Genomic DNA, 18,555 nt, shown 5'->3' on the forward strand with positions numbered 1-18,555 from the left:
ACAATGATTACAATAAAATTGAAATGCCTCGAATAATTGTCATAAACAAGTTTCGACAAATAATATATATGGAATATACTATATATCTTAAATTTATATAAACGAAACCTTTAAAAGCTCTCTGGTTGCTCCCTACTTTTTCTTAAGCAACCAGATTGTTTTATTTGTAAATGGGACTTCTCATGTATTTGACCCGAATTCATGGGTATTGGTCTTACCAAAACCAGATAACTTTTAAACGGGTTATAACATCTCATTAAATTAAAAATTAATCTCACCAAATATTTGATATGAAAATCCTATAAAATAGAGATAAACAAAAAATTAATATATGATTTTTTTTAAAAAAAGGATATTATTTATAATTAAGAAACAATTTTATAGTAAAAAAAATAAATGGGTCATGAGTCTCACCAAACCCAGTTAACTTTTAAACCGGGTTATAACATCTCATTTATTTGTGAAACCCTTTCATCATCAAACCCTAAGGATATTATTAACTTTCTTACAATAAATAAAATTAAAATCCAAAAAATATATAAATATTATAAATGAATAATGTGAAACAACCTCGTAATACGGGGAATAAAACTAGTAAATATCTATAAAATAAAAAAGATTATGTCGGGTACATCGGCTAAATGGGTCAATTTATCGGGTAATCAGGTATATTACAAATTCCAAACCCGTCCCAAACCAACGAAAAAAATTCAAAGCTAATCCTAAACCTAACGGGTCAGCTATTACCCTTCCCATTAATGTTAGGTTTCGGGTTTTTTTATCGGGTTCGGGTTTTATTTCTTCCCTACCGACCTGTGGGTACAATTTAGGTTCCCGTTCCACAAAGAAATCGGAACCACTGTTACCGGTTCCACCTCTATCCGCTAAAAACCCAGTCCCAACCCGCCCTAAAAGTAATAAATACCCAGCCAAACCGAGTGACACGTGGTGAAAAAACCCGACCGTACTCGGAACGGGTTCCCACCCAATGAGCAAACCCGAAACCGGTATTTGAAAAAAAACCCTGATTTATGCATCTCCGGTTCTAAAACCCACGTATTCGATCGGGTCAAAACCGTTTCTAACCTATATGAAAGAAAAATGAAGGTATGGTGTGAAACCAAATCTCTTCATTGGACCCACCACCCAACCCAACACAAAGAAAGAAAAGAACCATCGGAACCCGTAATTTGCTCGGCGGATTCCAACCCAACGAAAAGCACATTATTATTACATTACATTACATTAATAATATTACAATAACATTACACCAAAATAAAATCTTTACACCACCAAATGCAATTTAATCTAATTTAATAATTATCCTTGTATTACATTATTTATTATTAACCGCTCCAAAATTTCCCCCAAAAATCCAATCTTTTTCCTGATTCCACCTTCCAATTTCAACCCCAATCAATAATAATAATAATAATAATATTATCATTGTTCTTTTTCTTGCAATTTCATTTCTTGATCTGCTTATTCTTCGGGTCCGAAACAAACAACTTAACTGTTGATCGCCCACTACTACACATGCCTCCAATTTAGCTGTGTATAATTTTGTATGTACAGACCAAAAGGGGTGTAATTATACAAAACCCACCAAATAATTTGTGGGTTTTGTTCTTGGGCATGGGTGGCTGTCTTCCATGCTTTGGTTCATCGGATAAAGATGCAAATGGTGTGAACAAACAAGTGTCCAACAAAGATAATATTAATAATGGGAAAGAGGGTTCAGCTACTCATCATGTCACTAGGGTTAGTTCAGGTAATTATAATTTATCAATTTGTTATATGATTGTTTATTGGATTAATTATAATTTATCAATTTGTTATGTGGTTTTTTAGGGTTAGTGAGGTCAATTTGTAATCTTGATCTGTTGGGTTTTTTGGATTCTTGATTTGATGAATTGGGTGTTAGATAATTTGCATGATATTGGATTGGTTTGATGTAATGTGGTGGTTCCACTAATCAATTTATGATCTTTTGTGTGGTTTTATAGGGTTAGTGACTTCAATTTGTAATCTTGATCTGTTGGGCTGCTTGGATTCTTGATTTGATGAATTGGGTGTTTGATAATTTGCATGATATTGGATTGGTTTGATGTAATGTGGTGGTTCCACTCATCAATTTATGATCTTTTATGTGGTTTCATGGGGTTACTGACTTCAAGTTCCAAACTTGATTTGTTGGGTTGCTTGGATTCTTGATTTGATGAATTGGGTGTTTCATAATTTCCGTGATATTGGATTGGTTTGATGCAATGTGGTGGTTCAAGTCATCAATTTATTATCTTTTGTGTGATTTCATAGGGTTAGTGACTTCAAGTTCCAATCTTGATCTGTTGGTTGTTTTGATGAATTGGGTGTTTGATAATTTGCATGATATTGAAATTGGGTTGATATATGTGGTGGTTCAATTCATCAATTTATGATCTTTTATGTGATTTTTTTAGGGTTAGTGACTTAAATTTTCATTCTTGATCAGTTGGATTGTTTGGATTCTTGATTTGATGAATTGGGTGTTTGACAGTTTGTATGATTTTGAATTGGTTTGAAATAATGTGGTGGTTCAAGTCATTATGATCTTTTGGATTGTTTGGATTCTTGATTTGATGAATTGGGTGTTTGACAGTTTGCATAATTTTGAATTGGTTTAAAATGATGTGGTGGTTCAAAAATGTAATTTGGAGATCCGGGTAAAGAATTGGATATGTGTTTAATTGCATAATTTGTATAGGGAAATCGAAATCATCTCGGATTAGTTTGGATCATAAGAAAGAGCAGGTGGTTGCAAAAGATGGACCGCCAGCAAACATTGCAGCGCAAACGTTTACTTTTCGTGAGCTTGCTGCAGCAACCAAGAATTTTAGGCCCGAATCTTTGCTAGGAGAAGGCGGATTTGGGCGTGTTTACAAAGGCCGTTTGGAAAGCACGGGACAGGTGAATCTATGTATCCATAGTTTCAATTTAAAAACATGTATCCATACACCCTGGTATGTTATGTTTTATGTCAGTGTTAGTTGGCATTGTGAAGGTAATAAGTTATTTGCAGGTAGTTGCAGTGAAACAGCTTGATAGAAATGGTCTTCAAGGGAATAGAGAGTTTTTGGTGGAGGTTTTAATGCTAAGCCTCTTACATCATCCAAATCTAGTTAATTTAATAGGTTATTGTGCAGATGGAGACCAACGTCTTCTTGTTTATGAGTTTATGCCTTTGGGATCACTCGAGGATCATTTACATGGTCAGATTCATTTATTTCTTCAATTAATTTTATGCATCGTTATTCCTGTAGGAGGATAGTTTTGTTTTTTCATCCATAATTACTAGTTACTTTTACTGTTAGTACTAATATAAGCCTTGTAGGCTGTTATACGGTCACCAGTCAGTCAAAGTAGTTGTTTCTGGTTTGCTTAGTTTATTAAAATGAAATGACATTGTTGTTCAAATAATATTCGCTTAAATCTTATATCACCACATCATTGTATTCTTGTTTGTCCACCTTTCTGACTTATGAGAATCTTTTATATCCTTGCCTCAGTATTTATATCCGTGTGTCTGTTTCTTTTGTATGGACTCAACCGATTCCCTTGCAAAACCTTCAATTTTAGCATTAACATCCAATCTGATTTAGATTTGTGAATAAAAAAACTTATAAAAATGTCTATTATTGAAGCAAAGTTGGTGTCTGATGAAATGAATTTGGAGATCGGTATTTTATAACACATCTTTATGACAATGCATAAAAGAAGCACACCCCTTTGCAGGCATGACATCCAAAAATGGACGCTATGATTGCATCGCCCAAATTTAGCATTGTACCTATAAAAGAATGCTCTTAAAATGTCGCATCACCATCATCTGTCTTTTCCTTGTGTGCAATTTACTTCTGCACTGCTTTAGTATTCATGTCACTACCTTTATGTCTTTTCTCGGGAATGAACTTTAACAACGAGCATCGCCTTTGGCCTATGACTTGTTGATCGTTGATTTAAGTTTGTTGAGCTGTACATTGTTGTTCTTGTTAGTAGTAGTTAATTGGCATGTTTGCACTCTGAGCTATTTTGAGGTTTATGATATTGTAACTTATTTTCCTTTATATGGACAATGCACGACAATCCGATTATCTTGGTTTTCTTTAAGTTTATGGTGATTCTGACTAATTTTATGTAAATCTTAGGGATTGTAACTATCGGATTTTTGTTTAGCTGATTTTGAGTTTTAAGTTCCCTATTTTGATATCCTTTTGTCTGTTAGGCGATTATTGACATCACTTTTTCTTGCAGTCACTTTTTTATATTGATAATCCTTTGTCTGTTGAAATATTTAATTAGAACTTAAAATATGATGCTTCTATTATTCTTTCCAGATCTTCCAGCAGATAAAGAACCGTTGGACTGGAACACGCGTATGAAAATAGCTGCGGGTGCAGCCAAGGGTTTGGAATATTTGCATGACAAAGCAAACCCTCCCGTCATATACCGAGACTTAAAATCATCGAACATTCTTCTCGATGAAGGCTTCCACCCTAAACTCTCGGATTTTGGCCTTGCAAAACTGGGACCCGTAGGCGATAAAACTCATGTTTCCACCCGAGTTATGGGCACATACGGCTACTGTGCTCCCGAATATGCCATGACTGGTCAACTTACTTTGAAGTCCGATGTCTATAGTTTTGGGGTCGTCTTTCTTGAACTTATCACGGGCCGCAAAGCCATTGATAATACCCGTGGTCCTGGTGAACAAAATCTTGTTGCTTGGGTAAGTAAGTTACTAATGCATTTGATTAATATTAATAATGTAGATGTGCAAAATGAAATGGGTGAGGCGGTTTACGGGTTAGAACTCAAAAGGCAGATTTTTGGAGTTGAGCCAAATATTATTTGTTGAAAATATACCTTTTTTAAATTAAAAATAACATGTGCTGATCTGCCGCTAGGGGTGTAAACGAGCCGAGCCGGAGCTCAACTACCTTGAGCTTAGCTTGTTTATTATAAATTAATTAATATACATTTAAAGATATTATATATATGTGTGTGTGTATTGATTATAGTTTTTACATATAAAATAATTTATGTTATTTATTAATTTTTTTATCAAAATTTTACATATAATAATATTTTTATAAATATATATTTAACATATTAGATAAAAAGTATAAAATAGTAGGCTCGTTTAGGTGGGAAAATGGAACGGGTGGGCCCTTTTACGAGCTTAAAGAGTATTTTTCAAGTTGACCTAAAATATTATTTCTTGAAAAACTGGTTTTTTATGATTATTTTGAGAAATATTTTGAATAAAAAGATGGAAAGGATTTATGCATTAAAATATGTATTTTGCTATTTATATCCAATTTTTAGGCCCGACCGCTTTTTAAAGACCGGAGGAAATTCCCAAAAATGGCAGACCCGTTATTGCAAGGTCGGTATCCAGTTCGAGGGCTTTACCAAGCACTTGCGGTTGCAGCCATGTGTTTACAAGAACAAGCCGCCACACGGCCTCTAATCGGTGATGTCGTGACCGCTTTAACCTACTTAGCCTCTCAAACCTACGACCCAGAAGCAGCCCGAACCGAGCGAGCCGGTCGAGGCAGTGGTTCAGGTACTCCCAGGAGCCGCGCGGACCGCAGGAACCCTAGTGACGGTGGTCTGGACAACCTTGAAGAGTCCATGCGTGAGCCACGCGCACATGGGTCTCCCTCTACTTACAAAAACTCACCGGATTACAGAAGAATTACAATAAACGCTCGGTCTGATGCAGGGGACGGTGAAAGTAGTAATAATGGTGGTGGGTCGGGTCGGAAATGGGGGTTGGTGGATGAAACGGATTCGCAAAAGAATAGTCCTGGGAGTACGGGTCGGGCTAGGAATCGGGATCTTGATCGGGAACGGGCTGTAGCGGAGGCGAAAATGTGGGGGGAGAATTGGATAGAGAGAAAGAGGACAAACACAATGGGTGGAGGAAGTTTTGATGCTACAAATGTGTGATGGATGGAATTAAGGTTGGCTGTGTTTTGTTTCATGAGCAAATAAGAGTGAGTTATGGTATGTTGGTTGGTTTTTAACTATATATTTGTTGGAGATAAAGGGAGAGGGGAAGTGGAGTTGACTTTTGTAAAAAGAATGATATTTGCTTTGACTGGTTTATTCAAACTTGGTAATTATATCATGGATTTGAGTTAATTTTTTGTTTTGTTTTGTTTTGTTTTGTGTATTCATGTTTGTACCTGCTGTAGATGTTTGAACAAATGTGTTAAAAAGTTAAAACATATGCATGTCTTCTGCTGAGTAGCTATGAGTGTTTCAAACCTGAAATCTTATCTTTTCTGCAATATTCTTGTGTTATTGATTGGACTACTGAGTTGCATACCAGCAGCAACTGTGTGAGGGTGGCCTGAAAGGCGGTCGATCGACCTGACTACCAGAACGATTAACTTTGATTTGAATGATTCGATCAGTTCCAACCGTTTTTATCTTGATATAAACTCTATATCATTACATAATTTGGTATTCAAATTTCAAGAAGACTACCAGACTGTTACATGTTTGAATAAGTTCAGAAATTGTAAAAGTTATTGTTGCAATACTACACTTGGATAAATATAAAAATAACAAGAATTAAGTTCAGTAAAACCCCTTTTGGGGTACACATAGTTGAACCCTCAAATCAAATTTTATAATGACTGTATGACAATCCCTGAAAAAAGCTAACATGACAGCCACAAATAATTAATCTTTCACATGTATCTATAATTCTATATCCCCCCCAACACATGTACCACATCATACAGACTCATCTAAACTGGATCCTGCTGCTTTCTTTCTTCTTGTAAAGACCTAAAAATCCTGCCTGCAAACTCTGTTGCCAACCTGGCGTTACGAGGCACAACTCTTATAGCCCGAGTCGGTTCTGAGGGCACTTCAAACGGAGGATCATCATCATCATCATCATCATCGTACTCAGTATATCCCACCAATAGCAATGCTATGGTAGGGTCTGAGGAGGGTAAGATGTAGACAGCCTTACCTCTATCCCATAGGGATAGAGAGGCTGCTTCCGGTGAGACCCCCGGCTCGATAGTAGTTTTGCATCAAGCCTTGGACATAAGGCACATAGCACTCAATCATCGGGACACCGGCTGATCGGTGCGTGTGCCCTTGTCTTTCGGCTATCAACGCCACCACATGATGCCTGATTAACCTTCCGCCACTTTTAACGTTATTTTCACGTTATTTTCACATGATGCCTGATTAACCTCCGTTATTTTCACTTCAAACGGAGGATATGTAGGGAAAAGAGCAAGGGCATCACAAGTTTTTGTTCCACTTGAACAACTTGCAGTACTGACTTGCACCTCATTGTTTGACTCATGAAAGTTGACTACGGTTCCATCCTCATGTGAGCTCTGACACTGCATATTAAACAGGTTCGAGTTCATTTTTTCACCACCGGATGGGTTCATTGCTGTGGTTCCATAAGGAGGGAAGTAACCATGCACGGGTGGATGTACCAGCGGTTGGAACCCGTTGGCCCATTGGTAATGTGGAACTCTATGGTTTACAAAGTTATGACCTATTATCAATAATATGATTTGTAATCATTAATAACACATTATTAAACATTTATAAAAACAAACAGAAATTGTTAGCGAGTCAGCCCGACCCGTTTGACCTGTTACTCAAAGAGGCCTTACCAGGAGGAGGTCCAGGACCTGGGGTCATGTATCCAGGTGCAGGGTATGGCTTGTAGATAAGTCCTTCAGATGGTGACATTACAGGGATTAGCCATTGTTGACCGGGCTGTTGACTCCACGGGTCCATTTTTGGGTCTGGTGGTGGTAACGGATACCTTGTTGAAGTGGACCCATTGCTGTTTTGGACCAAAGAAAGAGGCGCCTTCTCGACAGCGTTCTCAGCTGAGAGTGAGAATTCCCTCTTACCAACCTTTGACTTTTCATGGTAATCTGTGACTTTCGGAGCACTTGTGGTTGATTTTAGAACATTATCTAAAGGAACCTTTTTAATTTGAGAAACTTCAGTTGGTTTTCCAATAAAAGCATTGGCTTCAATCATTACTTCCGGTAACCCCGCAATTAGTCTTTGAACCTGATGAACCATAAGGTGAACAGGCCAAGTTTAAAAAATGTTAAACAGCTACTGTAAGACAGTATGCAAATGATCACATTTATGTGAAAACAGTTTACCTTTATTAATCTATGCAGCTCGAATACTTGAACAGCAAATACTCTTTGTTGACTGCAAATAACACAAAACAGGTATTAGTAATAACAACTACTCACGGTGGCAAGGTTGATTACATACGTGCAAATCTGTATATAATATATATACATACATGCGTTTGTATTAATGCGTAGTTAGAAAATATAATCACTTACTTAACAATAGCTTTTCTCGCCTTCCAAAAAAGCTTTTGACCAATCATTCCCACAACATCATCAGGAGAAACACCAGCTCCAGTCCTAATATTATGGTCAACAGAGTCAATTACACGATCCCGTGAACTTTCATTACACAGTAATCTGACAGAGTTAGTATTTGAAACATTTCTATGACCAAAACTTGAAGAACCACGTGTTTCCTTCAATTGAGTTTTATTTCTTTCACTAGTTTTTTTAACATTTGTTAAAGAATTTGAATAAGCTAAATTGTAGGGAGAGAATGTTTTGTTATCTTCGTGTTGATGATTCCCATTATGACCAAAGTTCAGGACCATAACGTCTTCATCTCGTTGTTTCTTTTTCTGATTATTAGTTTCGTCAGCTGTGTACATCGTAGGCGTTCGCTGATGTGGAACAAACGAACCCCTGTCACTCACACCCCCCTATATTCACAAGATCATTACAGAACTTATCAGCTATTATAAAACCGAGTCATCATTGCCATGATAATAACTCATCTCAAACACTTAGATTTAAACATTTAAAAGGCAATTTGATAACATGTGTTGTTAGTTCTATGTTTTTGTTTTAAGTTTTACCTCACTACTGAATCGCTTTGAAGGTAGACTAAGTTGCTCATATAGAGCCATCTTGTTTCTTGGAGGTGCGCGCGGGCCCCCTTTTTCGGTATCGTTTACATGAATTCTTGGAAACATTATGTCATTAATCCCTCTCTTCATCTTTTTCTTACACCTTCAAAAATCAATACCAGTTAATCTGAAAAATAAAAAACATGAAAAATTAAAACACCATACGATTAGCACCATTCTTCGGTAATCAGAATCGCAACACAAACACAGGTCAGATCAGAATTCGATCCTAGTAATTCTCATTAACTCGAAAACTGCAAGTTACCTATACAACCCACATGCTCGGGTTTATATAGGGATTACACGAACTTGAAAAAACATTAATTTGATCATAACTAGAATTCCTAGGTTTATACTAGGTTATTTCTCATTAAACTCAAAACGATCACAATAAAGTGGCAGGCAAACGGGCAACAAGCTGCGCCACAACCCCCTTTTGAATAGCAAAGCCAATCCTGCTAAAAACGAAGCTTTGGGACTTAGGAGCCGAAAAAGTACCACGTTCGACATGCTGAACCCTGCTCGGATTCGTTTTTAGTAGGATTGACTTTGCTATTCAAAAGGGGTTGCGGCGCAGCTTGTTGCCCGTTTGCCTGTCACTTTATTGTAATCACTTTGAGTTTAATGAGAAATAATTTAATAAAAAAAATTGACATTGTGAAAAAAAAAATAAATACTAGGTTTACAAACTCTTGCATCCTTATCACAAGTTACCTATACAACCCACATGATCGGGCTTATACTAGGTTTATAAATCACTAATAAATTAAAAAAACAAACTCTTGCATCCTTATCGGGGTTTAATCATATGCTCGATCAAATACCCAAGCCGAGCCGCCCTTCACACGCTCGTAAGGGACAACCCATCCCAAACGGGCTAACATACTCTTATCTACATTTCTGTGAAACAATATGTCAAACAGTTGGTGTGCAACTTCAAAAAGTCAATAAAGATACCAAACTTTGCCATGAATTTTTATACTCGTAACGATTTTCAATTCAGCATGTACCTAATTGATTGAATAAACAGTTACCTTAATGTACAGAAATCAAGAAACTCCAAGCACAATGACGCAAAAAATATGTCAAAGCAGTTGGTGTGCAGCTTCAAAAGTAGATATAAAGATTTAGGATTTGTTGATGGAAAACAAAATTGAAGCAAAACCCACTTGCAGGACGCAGAATCATCAGTAACCCAGATGAGGAAATAAGTTTTTTTTTTTTTTCAGAAAATCAAGAAAGTTCAATCATACAGGGAAACAATGAAAACAAAGGCGGCAAAGACACTGGAAAGAAAGACAGAAACGAGGAGGAAAAAGAGGGTATGGTTGTTTTTGTTTTTCAGTTTGGTATGACAGAGAACGGGAAACGCGGGGAAACGTGTGTGAATCTGGATATACCAAAACCTACATCATCCAACGCCTCGAATCTTCGATTCTTGGTCTATGCTAAGGAATAATATTTTAATGCTTTTTTTGAAATATCTTGAACGGTAGTAGTCTAATTCATATTACCTGAATTTACGGGTATAAATATCATAAAACATAAAACCCATATAGCTATTAAATGGATTATGACATGTCATTAAATTAAAAATTAATCTTACGAAATATTTAATATAAAAATCCTATAAAATAACAATATTAAATTAATATCCGATTTCTTTAAAAAAAACAATATTTATAATTAAGAAATAATTTTATATTAAAAAAAATAAGCAAGTCATGGGTCTCACAAAACCTATATAGTTTTTAAATGAGTTATAACATTTCATTTATTTGTAGAACCCTTTCGTCATCAAACACTAAGTATATTTAACTTCCTTATAATAAATAAAATTAAAATCCAAAAAAATATATAAATATTATATACGAAAAATGTAAAATAACCCATAAAACAGGGATAAAAACTAGTTTTTATATTATTTTTTCTTATCTAGTAATTGAGTATGTTAATTTTAATTTTAAGGGCTATTGGTTTTTAATACTACCAACTTTTATTTATCGGTCGATAACACTCTTATATAATGATTTGTCTCTCACAACTCCCAATTGTAACTTGTTTTTTTCTATCACTCCTAAACCTAACAGACCTTAACTACGTTTTTTTTTTTGACGTGGCTTGTTTTTACTGATGTGGCATACATATGTTGCATTTTTATACAAATGGCATGATAATATTAATAATATATACTATATATTAATATTATCCAGAAACACTTAAGGTATGTTTGGCAAAACTAGTTGGTAGCTGTAACTTTTTAGATATATTTATATGTTTGGCAGGGTAGCTGGAGCTTTTAATAAAATGTATAAAATGACCAAAATGGGCATAACTAAAAAAAATAATGTTAAATGTACTTATTTTGAAAGGTTATTTAAATAATTAAAATACTAAAAGCTTGAAGCCTTTTCTAAACGCTACTAGCAGGAGCTTCAAGCTTTAAATTTTTTCTCATGATTTAAAAGCTTCAAGTTCTTTAAACCAAACAAGGCTTTTAATTGAGTATGAGTTTTTTCTTAAAAGTTTGAAGCTTGAAGCCTCTAAAAACTCATTGCCAAACATACCCTTATGGTGAGTTTGTTTTGGGTCTGAATGGGCTGAAGTCTGATTCGGTCAGACTTCAAATTTTGTTTCATGAAAAGAACACATCTGAATGGTTCAGTAAGCCTCTTAGTGATTCAGATTTGGAATGTCACTGAATGAAAAGGAGACCAAATTACCCACACAACAACCATCGCTCCTTCCTTCCTTCCTTCCTCTCATCAGGCGACCCAAGCACGATACCACCATCCTTGCTTGATTTCAGCCCGATTCCAAGCACAAACAGGTATGATTTTTTGTTTCTCTAATCGATTTCTGCTATAGGGTACGAACGACTAGGACTAGAAGCTAAGGTTTGGTGTTCAAATGGCTAATTGATGTTCAGTTTGGTTGAATCTTGCTTTGATATTGACAATTTGGTTCATCATGAAACCCTAACAAGTTTTTTTCTTGATTATGTTTTATTGAGATATGATTTGGGGCTGCAATGAAAGGTTGGGTCAAATTGGGAAGAAGAATAATACGATTTTCGCAGCTTTTACACTAATTTTTATCAAATTTTGAAAATTCATGTAAAATCAACCAAACGTCTGTTTGGGGTGTGTTTTATATTGTTGAAAATCTCATTGAATCTAGTTTCTACAGATATTTGTGATAAGAGATAGCATGGACAATAAGTACATGAAAACTGCAATGCAAAATAGCATAGCAGAATGGTTAAAGCTGAATTTTCGGTTAATATACGAATCTGTCCTGTTTTCCGAAAAATCATATAAAATAAACCATCGACCCGATTACGCTGATTCATTTTGGGTTGAAAACTTTATTGAGTCTAGTTTTATCACAATTTTAGAACAAAGAAAAACATGATCGTTAAGCGGGTAAAATCAGCCATTATAACAGCTGCGCAGATAAGTGCTGCATAAAACTAGTATTTTAAAAGTTGTTAAATATGAATAATTGAGTACAGTTAAACAAACATGATACTTTGGTTTTAAAATTTTATATTCATTAGTTAGGGTACTTTTTAAAGTGTCGTAACACTTGCAATTGAAATAACAAGCCAAACCGGCAGATTAGTAAACAATACATTGTTTTGATTTTAGTTGTTGAACAAAAGAGGGTGTTTGTTATCATAAAGGGATACAAATATTGTGATAAACTTATTATACAATATGTATCCTAATTGTGGTATGTTGGCTTGTAAATAAGATTGATGCGATGAAGCTTACAAGTCAACGGACAAGCTCAAAAGGATGCAAAAAGACGGTTTTCAAACGTGCAGCCTAGGTACGATGAAATTTTGAAGACCTTAAAGATCGCTATTTGTTTGTTGGTACTTTAGTTTTTGGTTTGATATTTGAATTTGTTTTAGATTTTGTTAGGATGGGATGCTTAGTCTCGGTTGTACCTGTGTGGATTGAGCTTGTTGCTAAAAGTTATGGTTTGGTTGGTTGTAAGTTTGTTTTTTGCTTGGTTTTGGTGTAATTTGGATCTGGTTGTTATAATGAAAGTTTGTTTTAAGATTTATTTTGGTTGGTTTAAAATTAAAGTTTGGTCACTTAGTACAGTTATTAAAAGCTCTTATTAAACAAATACATTTCATTCAACACGAAATAGTTTACAATGGTAAAATAGTCATTCTGCAAAGTCATTTAGATGTCCAACCAAACAACACTTACTAGTTTAGCACGTACTAACTCAGAGTCTCTTAATCATTCAGACCTCTTACTGGTTCAGCACTTGCCAAACAGCCCCTAAGTCACTCACCACCTAAGCCGGTCATCAGCACCACCTCAATCGCCTACCACCACCAAAGTATACTAATGCCATCACTATGCCACCCCTAATCCACCACGATTCTCAACCCCCAAACAAGTCAGTTGTTCACAACCAAGAGAAACCCTAGAACCAAATTGGAAGAACATGCCAACGAACTTCAGAGATATTGCGGGTCGATTGAGACGACAAATTGGTGAATTTTGGTGGGTTTGTTGGTCGAAATTGGTGGTGGAACACTATGGTAGGTTTTCCATTTAAATAAAACTAGGGCATGTAACCAACGCCTCAAATCTCAGTTGTACACCATTGGACTGGTTATGCTTCTGCGGGCGGAAAGGGAGACGATGGTGCAGAAGAATTGAAACATTTCGGTTTTTTTTTTTCGAATTCATATTTGTATTCGTTTTATCGGTTTACGAACGTTATTCGTATCTTTATCGATAATAATATCGAGCATTTATGAGTATTTGAGATTTGTATTTTCATTTTATACCCTTTATACTTTCTAAGTTGTTTATTCTTGAATTTAACTTTAAAAATATCAAAATTTAACCTTTTAGAAAGTGCAAGGGCCTAAGTTGCCAAAAATCAAAAGATTCCCTCCATGGTGCCGGGGCGCCGTGGGGCCACACACGGCTCCAGCCATCGCGCACCGCCATGGCTACTCTGTGCAAATTATTTGTTTGTTATACATTCCTAGTTCGTTTTTGGCATAAAAATCGCTTATTTTTGGACTAAATCGAGTAAATTAAGCCCCAAGAATAGTAATGTAGCCTAAGTACATGTCTGTGTTCATACCCCTTGCCCAAGAACGGATTCTACTGCTCATTATATTGATTTGATCATTAAAAGCTTATTCGGTTACTTAAACGGGCAAATTAACCAAAATTGGTTCGTTTTTTGCACATATTATATAAACAACACATATATTATCTACCACAAACTTTTCCTAAACCCTAATTTAGCATTCCCAGCCGTCACTTGCTTCTGGCCATCATCATCTTGCTCATTTTTGCTTTATTGTTAGAAGATACAAGCTTTATTGGTTGACTTTGCTATTACAACGAACTTTGACTCCACTTTACGGTTGAATCATTCACTTTCCGGGTAAGTTGTGAACTGTAAAATCATTTATATATATTCCTTAGTCAATAACCTTCAATCAATTTCTGAGATTGAAGGGTGTTGACTGGTTAATTCGTTTAAAACCCGTTAAAGGGCAAAACAGTCAACAAGTTTGACTATTCGTTTTCACATGCTTCTTGTCGGAACCGACGTTCGGTCCAGAAGACTCTTATTCTCGTAACGAAATTTTAAGGCTACTGACCAAAACCCGACTTCCGACTCGCTGTTTGGATTCTGGTCAGTACCGACTTGCTTAAATGTTTAATTTAACATAACCGGAGTTCTAAACATCCGGTTGGAATGATTCCAGCGGAAACGAGTTTGGTTTTACTCATATTTTCTTATCTCAAAGTTTTAGGTTCATTTGGTTTGTTTCATTAGACGCGTTAGTAGACGACTCGCTTAATTCTTAATCATTTATTATTGTTCTTTATTCACTTGCCTACGATTTAAGGTGAGTTTTATCATTCCCCTATTTTACTGAATTTTCACAAGTTTTGGGGACGTATGCGTATTAATCCGTATTTCGTATTATTTATCTATCTCAAACTAGCAAACGTGTAATTGTGTGTGATCTATCAAATATACTTGTTACATGCTTATTTGTTTACTTTACCGCATTCGGAGAGGTCCATCATATTCACATTTATAGTATGATCATACGGCTGTCACAGTGACCAACGCCCGCTCGCATGGTAATGGTCTAATGACTCATTATTTGCTCATGGTTTGATTTATTTACTGCATTTTTTATGTTTTGCTTATTTATTATATTATTATTATATCATTGCAAAATTGGTGATAATCTCACTCAACTTTATGTTGACAAACTCTATTGTATTTTCTACGCATATGCAGGTTATCGATTGACTTGAAGATTGAAGTTTTGGACACCTTGCTAATTCCTAATAGCATCTTCAACCTTGTTACTTCTTTGGTTTTCATTCTTGCAAACTCATTTTTCTTGTTCATCATCTTCACAATAGCATGAATTACCTTTTCACAAATGGGACAGGTGGGATCATCTGCCCACTTTAGCCATCCACAACTCCCCTTCTGTAATGAATTTAACACATCAACAAAGAATCAACCTAAAATTTCACTAATTATCTTCATGTAATTAAGACAATACTATTAGTTTGACATAAAAAGATAATTAATTTCACATAAACAACTACATAATCAGTTTCACATAAACATACAATTGCCCTAATATTTACCTGGCCCTAATTATTTTAACTTCTTAAGACTTTAACCTAAATTTGAAAACAAAATCAAGCTTGATGAACACACAAGAACCCTAGTTTGCGACTAAATAAACACTTACACAACACAAGAATCGTTGCCCTGGGTTTACTTCGGTCCTAGAGATCCGGTAACTAGTCCCCTGCACCACATGGGCATCGCACCTTAGATCGATCGAATGTTTGTGACTTGGATTGTGAGCCGGAAGACAACGAAGATGAGTATTATTGAAGAGCCGGACGAGATATTTTAAAACATGTATTATTGAAGAACCGGGGGTAAAAAAGTAATTTCAACATTTTTTAACATATCAACGGACGATCAACTAATGGCCATATACAGACTGAGCCTGCCTATAAAAAACGGTGGCACACAATTCGCAAATTTGCGATAAGACCTGTAAGTTGCGCCCATCCATAAAGCACATGGTTACAAATCATAATTTTCTCAAATAAGCATGATGAAAGGCATCTGGACTGATGGTGTTTTGGTATAATATAACTTATAAGGTGTGTCCTTCTTTGAAGGTTGAGGGTTTGAGTCTCGTGGTAAACATCGATGTAGTATTATTAATAATATATTAGATTGCCTTCCCAATTTTTTTTTCATATGAAAAAGGATAGAAGGATAGGGAGCTTTAATGTACTATTATTTTGGTCTACACCAATTGTACATATATAACTCACCCTATTACCATGACAAATAGCAAAAATTCGGAAAAGGAAGATAGATAAAATCGCTTTCTAGTAAAGAAATTTCAGATGCTGAGTTTTAAGGAATTATGATTTCTTGATGATACAAATTCATCTATACATAGATATCTATAGTAAAGATAATGTTGATTGTTGATTTGATAGAAAATGAACGTCACATACAAGTGTTGGTCCATTTTGTGACCGTCGCTATGCAATTCTGATCAGCGGAAACGAAGTACGAAGTTAGAACAACTTCGCCATAGGCGAAGTTATAACAACTTCTGCCGTAGGCGAAGTTTGTAACAACTTCTGCCGTAGGCGAAGTTAGAACAACTTCGCCTATTGGCCCAAGCCCAAGCCTGCGAAGTTGTTTCGATATATATACGTGTCTTGTTTAGGTTTGTGAATCCAGAAATTAGAGTGTTTTGTGATCAGTTTATTTGTCTAGAGAGAAACCGAGAAGGTGAGTCGTGTGGGACGACCCGAGGTAGAGCTCACCTCGGGTCGGCCGTCATTTGTTTTCATGTTTGGTTTGTAAGTGTTTCGGTTATTATGAAAAGATCTGCAGATGTGTTTATCTCATTCGTGTGTTTGTTCGTGTGTTTGTTTGTGTGTAATCGTGTTCTTAGTATTCCACACCATAAACGAGTCTAGGAGGATTCCGCACTCCTAGACCTCGTGCGGATCTCGTATCGATCGGTGACGCCCCGGGGGGACCTGCAAGTGGTATCAGAGCCTTAGGCCCTTATGCTATGGTTCGAGATCTGCGTTTTGGTGTTTCTGGCACGTTTCTGATCGTTTCTGGCCGATCAGCGCCGCAGGCGAAGTTATTGGGTTCAGGCGAAGTTGTCGCTTAAATTTTAGGGTTTAGGCGAAGATATAAGGTTAAGCGAAGTTATCCACAACTTCGCCTACCTCACAAGTTCGCTTATCTCAGGCGAAGTTATCTGTCAGGCGAAGTTTTGGACAGGCGAAGTTATGGACAGGCGAAGTTAAGGAGGAGCGAAGTTGACTTTAGGCGAAGTTAAAAAAAAAAAAAGTGTTTGGAGTTTTCGTCTGTATGGCCAGGTGTACACGATTATTGTGAGACCGAAGATGTTGTTCCGTCAACGAGTGAAACTTGTTATCTCTTGGTCTTACGTGTGAACAAATACGTGTCAACTCTGGATATGGAGTTGAGGTTGTGAATGAGATATTGATTGAAACTGGATATTGACACATATTTGGGTGTTTGTGGGCAATGAAATAGTTGTTCACGGGCTTGGGCCTGTAGGCGAAGTTGTTAAGTTGTTCACAGAAGTTGTTACAAAACATGCACCAACAACAAGTGTAAATTAACACAAGTATTTCTTGTTCAGGATTCATTTGAGGTTAAAATGATATATAAAATTATCTTAATCTAAAATATATAAAAAGTATTAGGAAACAAATATATTATTAGTCAAAGTTAATGATGATGATGATGGTGTGTTAAAAGCAATTAATTACAATTGTTAACATGATAATCAAGATTCCACCATCCGCATGGACGACAACCATCTCTCTTCCAACATTCCAACCACTACAAACATTAACACGACAAAATGACTACATAATCCTTTGCGAGTTATGGCATCTAAAACGTTACCTATTAGGGAAAAATTATAAAGAAACTTTTCGTCTATTTGTTAAATATAAATACTAAAGTGAACTTTGAATTTTCATCCAGTTTATAATTTGAAAGTTATAAAGGATTAAGGAAATACTTAGTTTTATTAAAAATATTTATGTAAAGTAATATGACCAGATTGATACATCATTTTGTAAGATTGTCTCCGACACTAATCGATCAATATCGTCTGCTTTGTTTGAGTAGAGATTTCAAGTAGGACACCATCCTAGAACTACTCAAGCTCGAACACACTTAGTATAGAGTTCTCCTCTCATTCACTATCATTGTGTCTATAGTAGGGATGAGCGGGTACTGGCATCGAAAATACCGGCATCGATTTTTCCAAATTCTTGGTACCGGTATTGGTACCGAAATGTTTTATTAGGTACCGGTATTGAAGGCATATTTGGAAAATACCGATACTGAAAAACTTGTTACAGATTCAGTACCGACAGTAACAA

At 35.9% G+C, this 18,555-nt stretch overlaps 2 protein-coding genes across 2 annotated transcripts; one reads left to right on the forward strand and one right to left on the reverse strand.

Moving 5' to 3' along the window:
- Positions 1–1,370: 1,370 nt before the first annotated feature.
- LOC143557607 (serine/threonine-protein kinase PBL27-like) lies at positions 1,371–5,991 on the forward strand. The gene is made up of 5 exons (XM_077046644.1): positions 1,371–1,771; positions 2,744–2,946; positions 3,059–3,248; positions 4,374–4,765; positions 5,365–5,991. Exons 1-5 carry the CDS (start codon positions 1,636–1,638, stop codon positions 5,989–5,991), a joined length of 1,548 nt encoding a protein of 515 aa, XP_076902759.1. The 5' UTR covers positions 1,371–1,635.
- Positions 5,992–7,656: 1,665 nt separating this feature from the next.
- Positions 7,657–10,152, reverse strand: LOC143557617 (protein EARLY FLOWERING 3-like). Its single transcript, XM_077046654.1, has 5 exons — positions 10,087–10,152; positions 9,002–9,155; positions 8,400–8,845; positions 8,208–8,259; positions 7,657–8,109 (listed from the first exon to the last, which is right to left on the reverse strand). The coding sequence occupies exons 2-5, from the start codon at positions 9,140–9,142 to the stop codon at positions 7,657–7,659; spliced, it is 1,092 nt and encodes a 363-aa protein (XP_076902769.1). The 5' UTR covers positions 9,143–9,155; positions 10,087–10,152.
- Between the last annotated feature and the right edge of the window lie 8,403 nt (positions 10,153–18,555).

This window comes from Bidens hawaiensis, unplaced genomic scaffold (genome assembly GCF_021521415.1).
Source record: "Bidens hawaiensis isolate Kalapana, Puna unplaced genomic scaffold, B.hawaiensis_p1.1 tig00019072_1, whole genome shotgun sequence".
NCBI lineage: Eukaryota > Viridiplantae > Streptophyta > Magnoliopsida > Asterales > Asteraceae > Bidens > Bidens hawaiensis.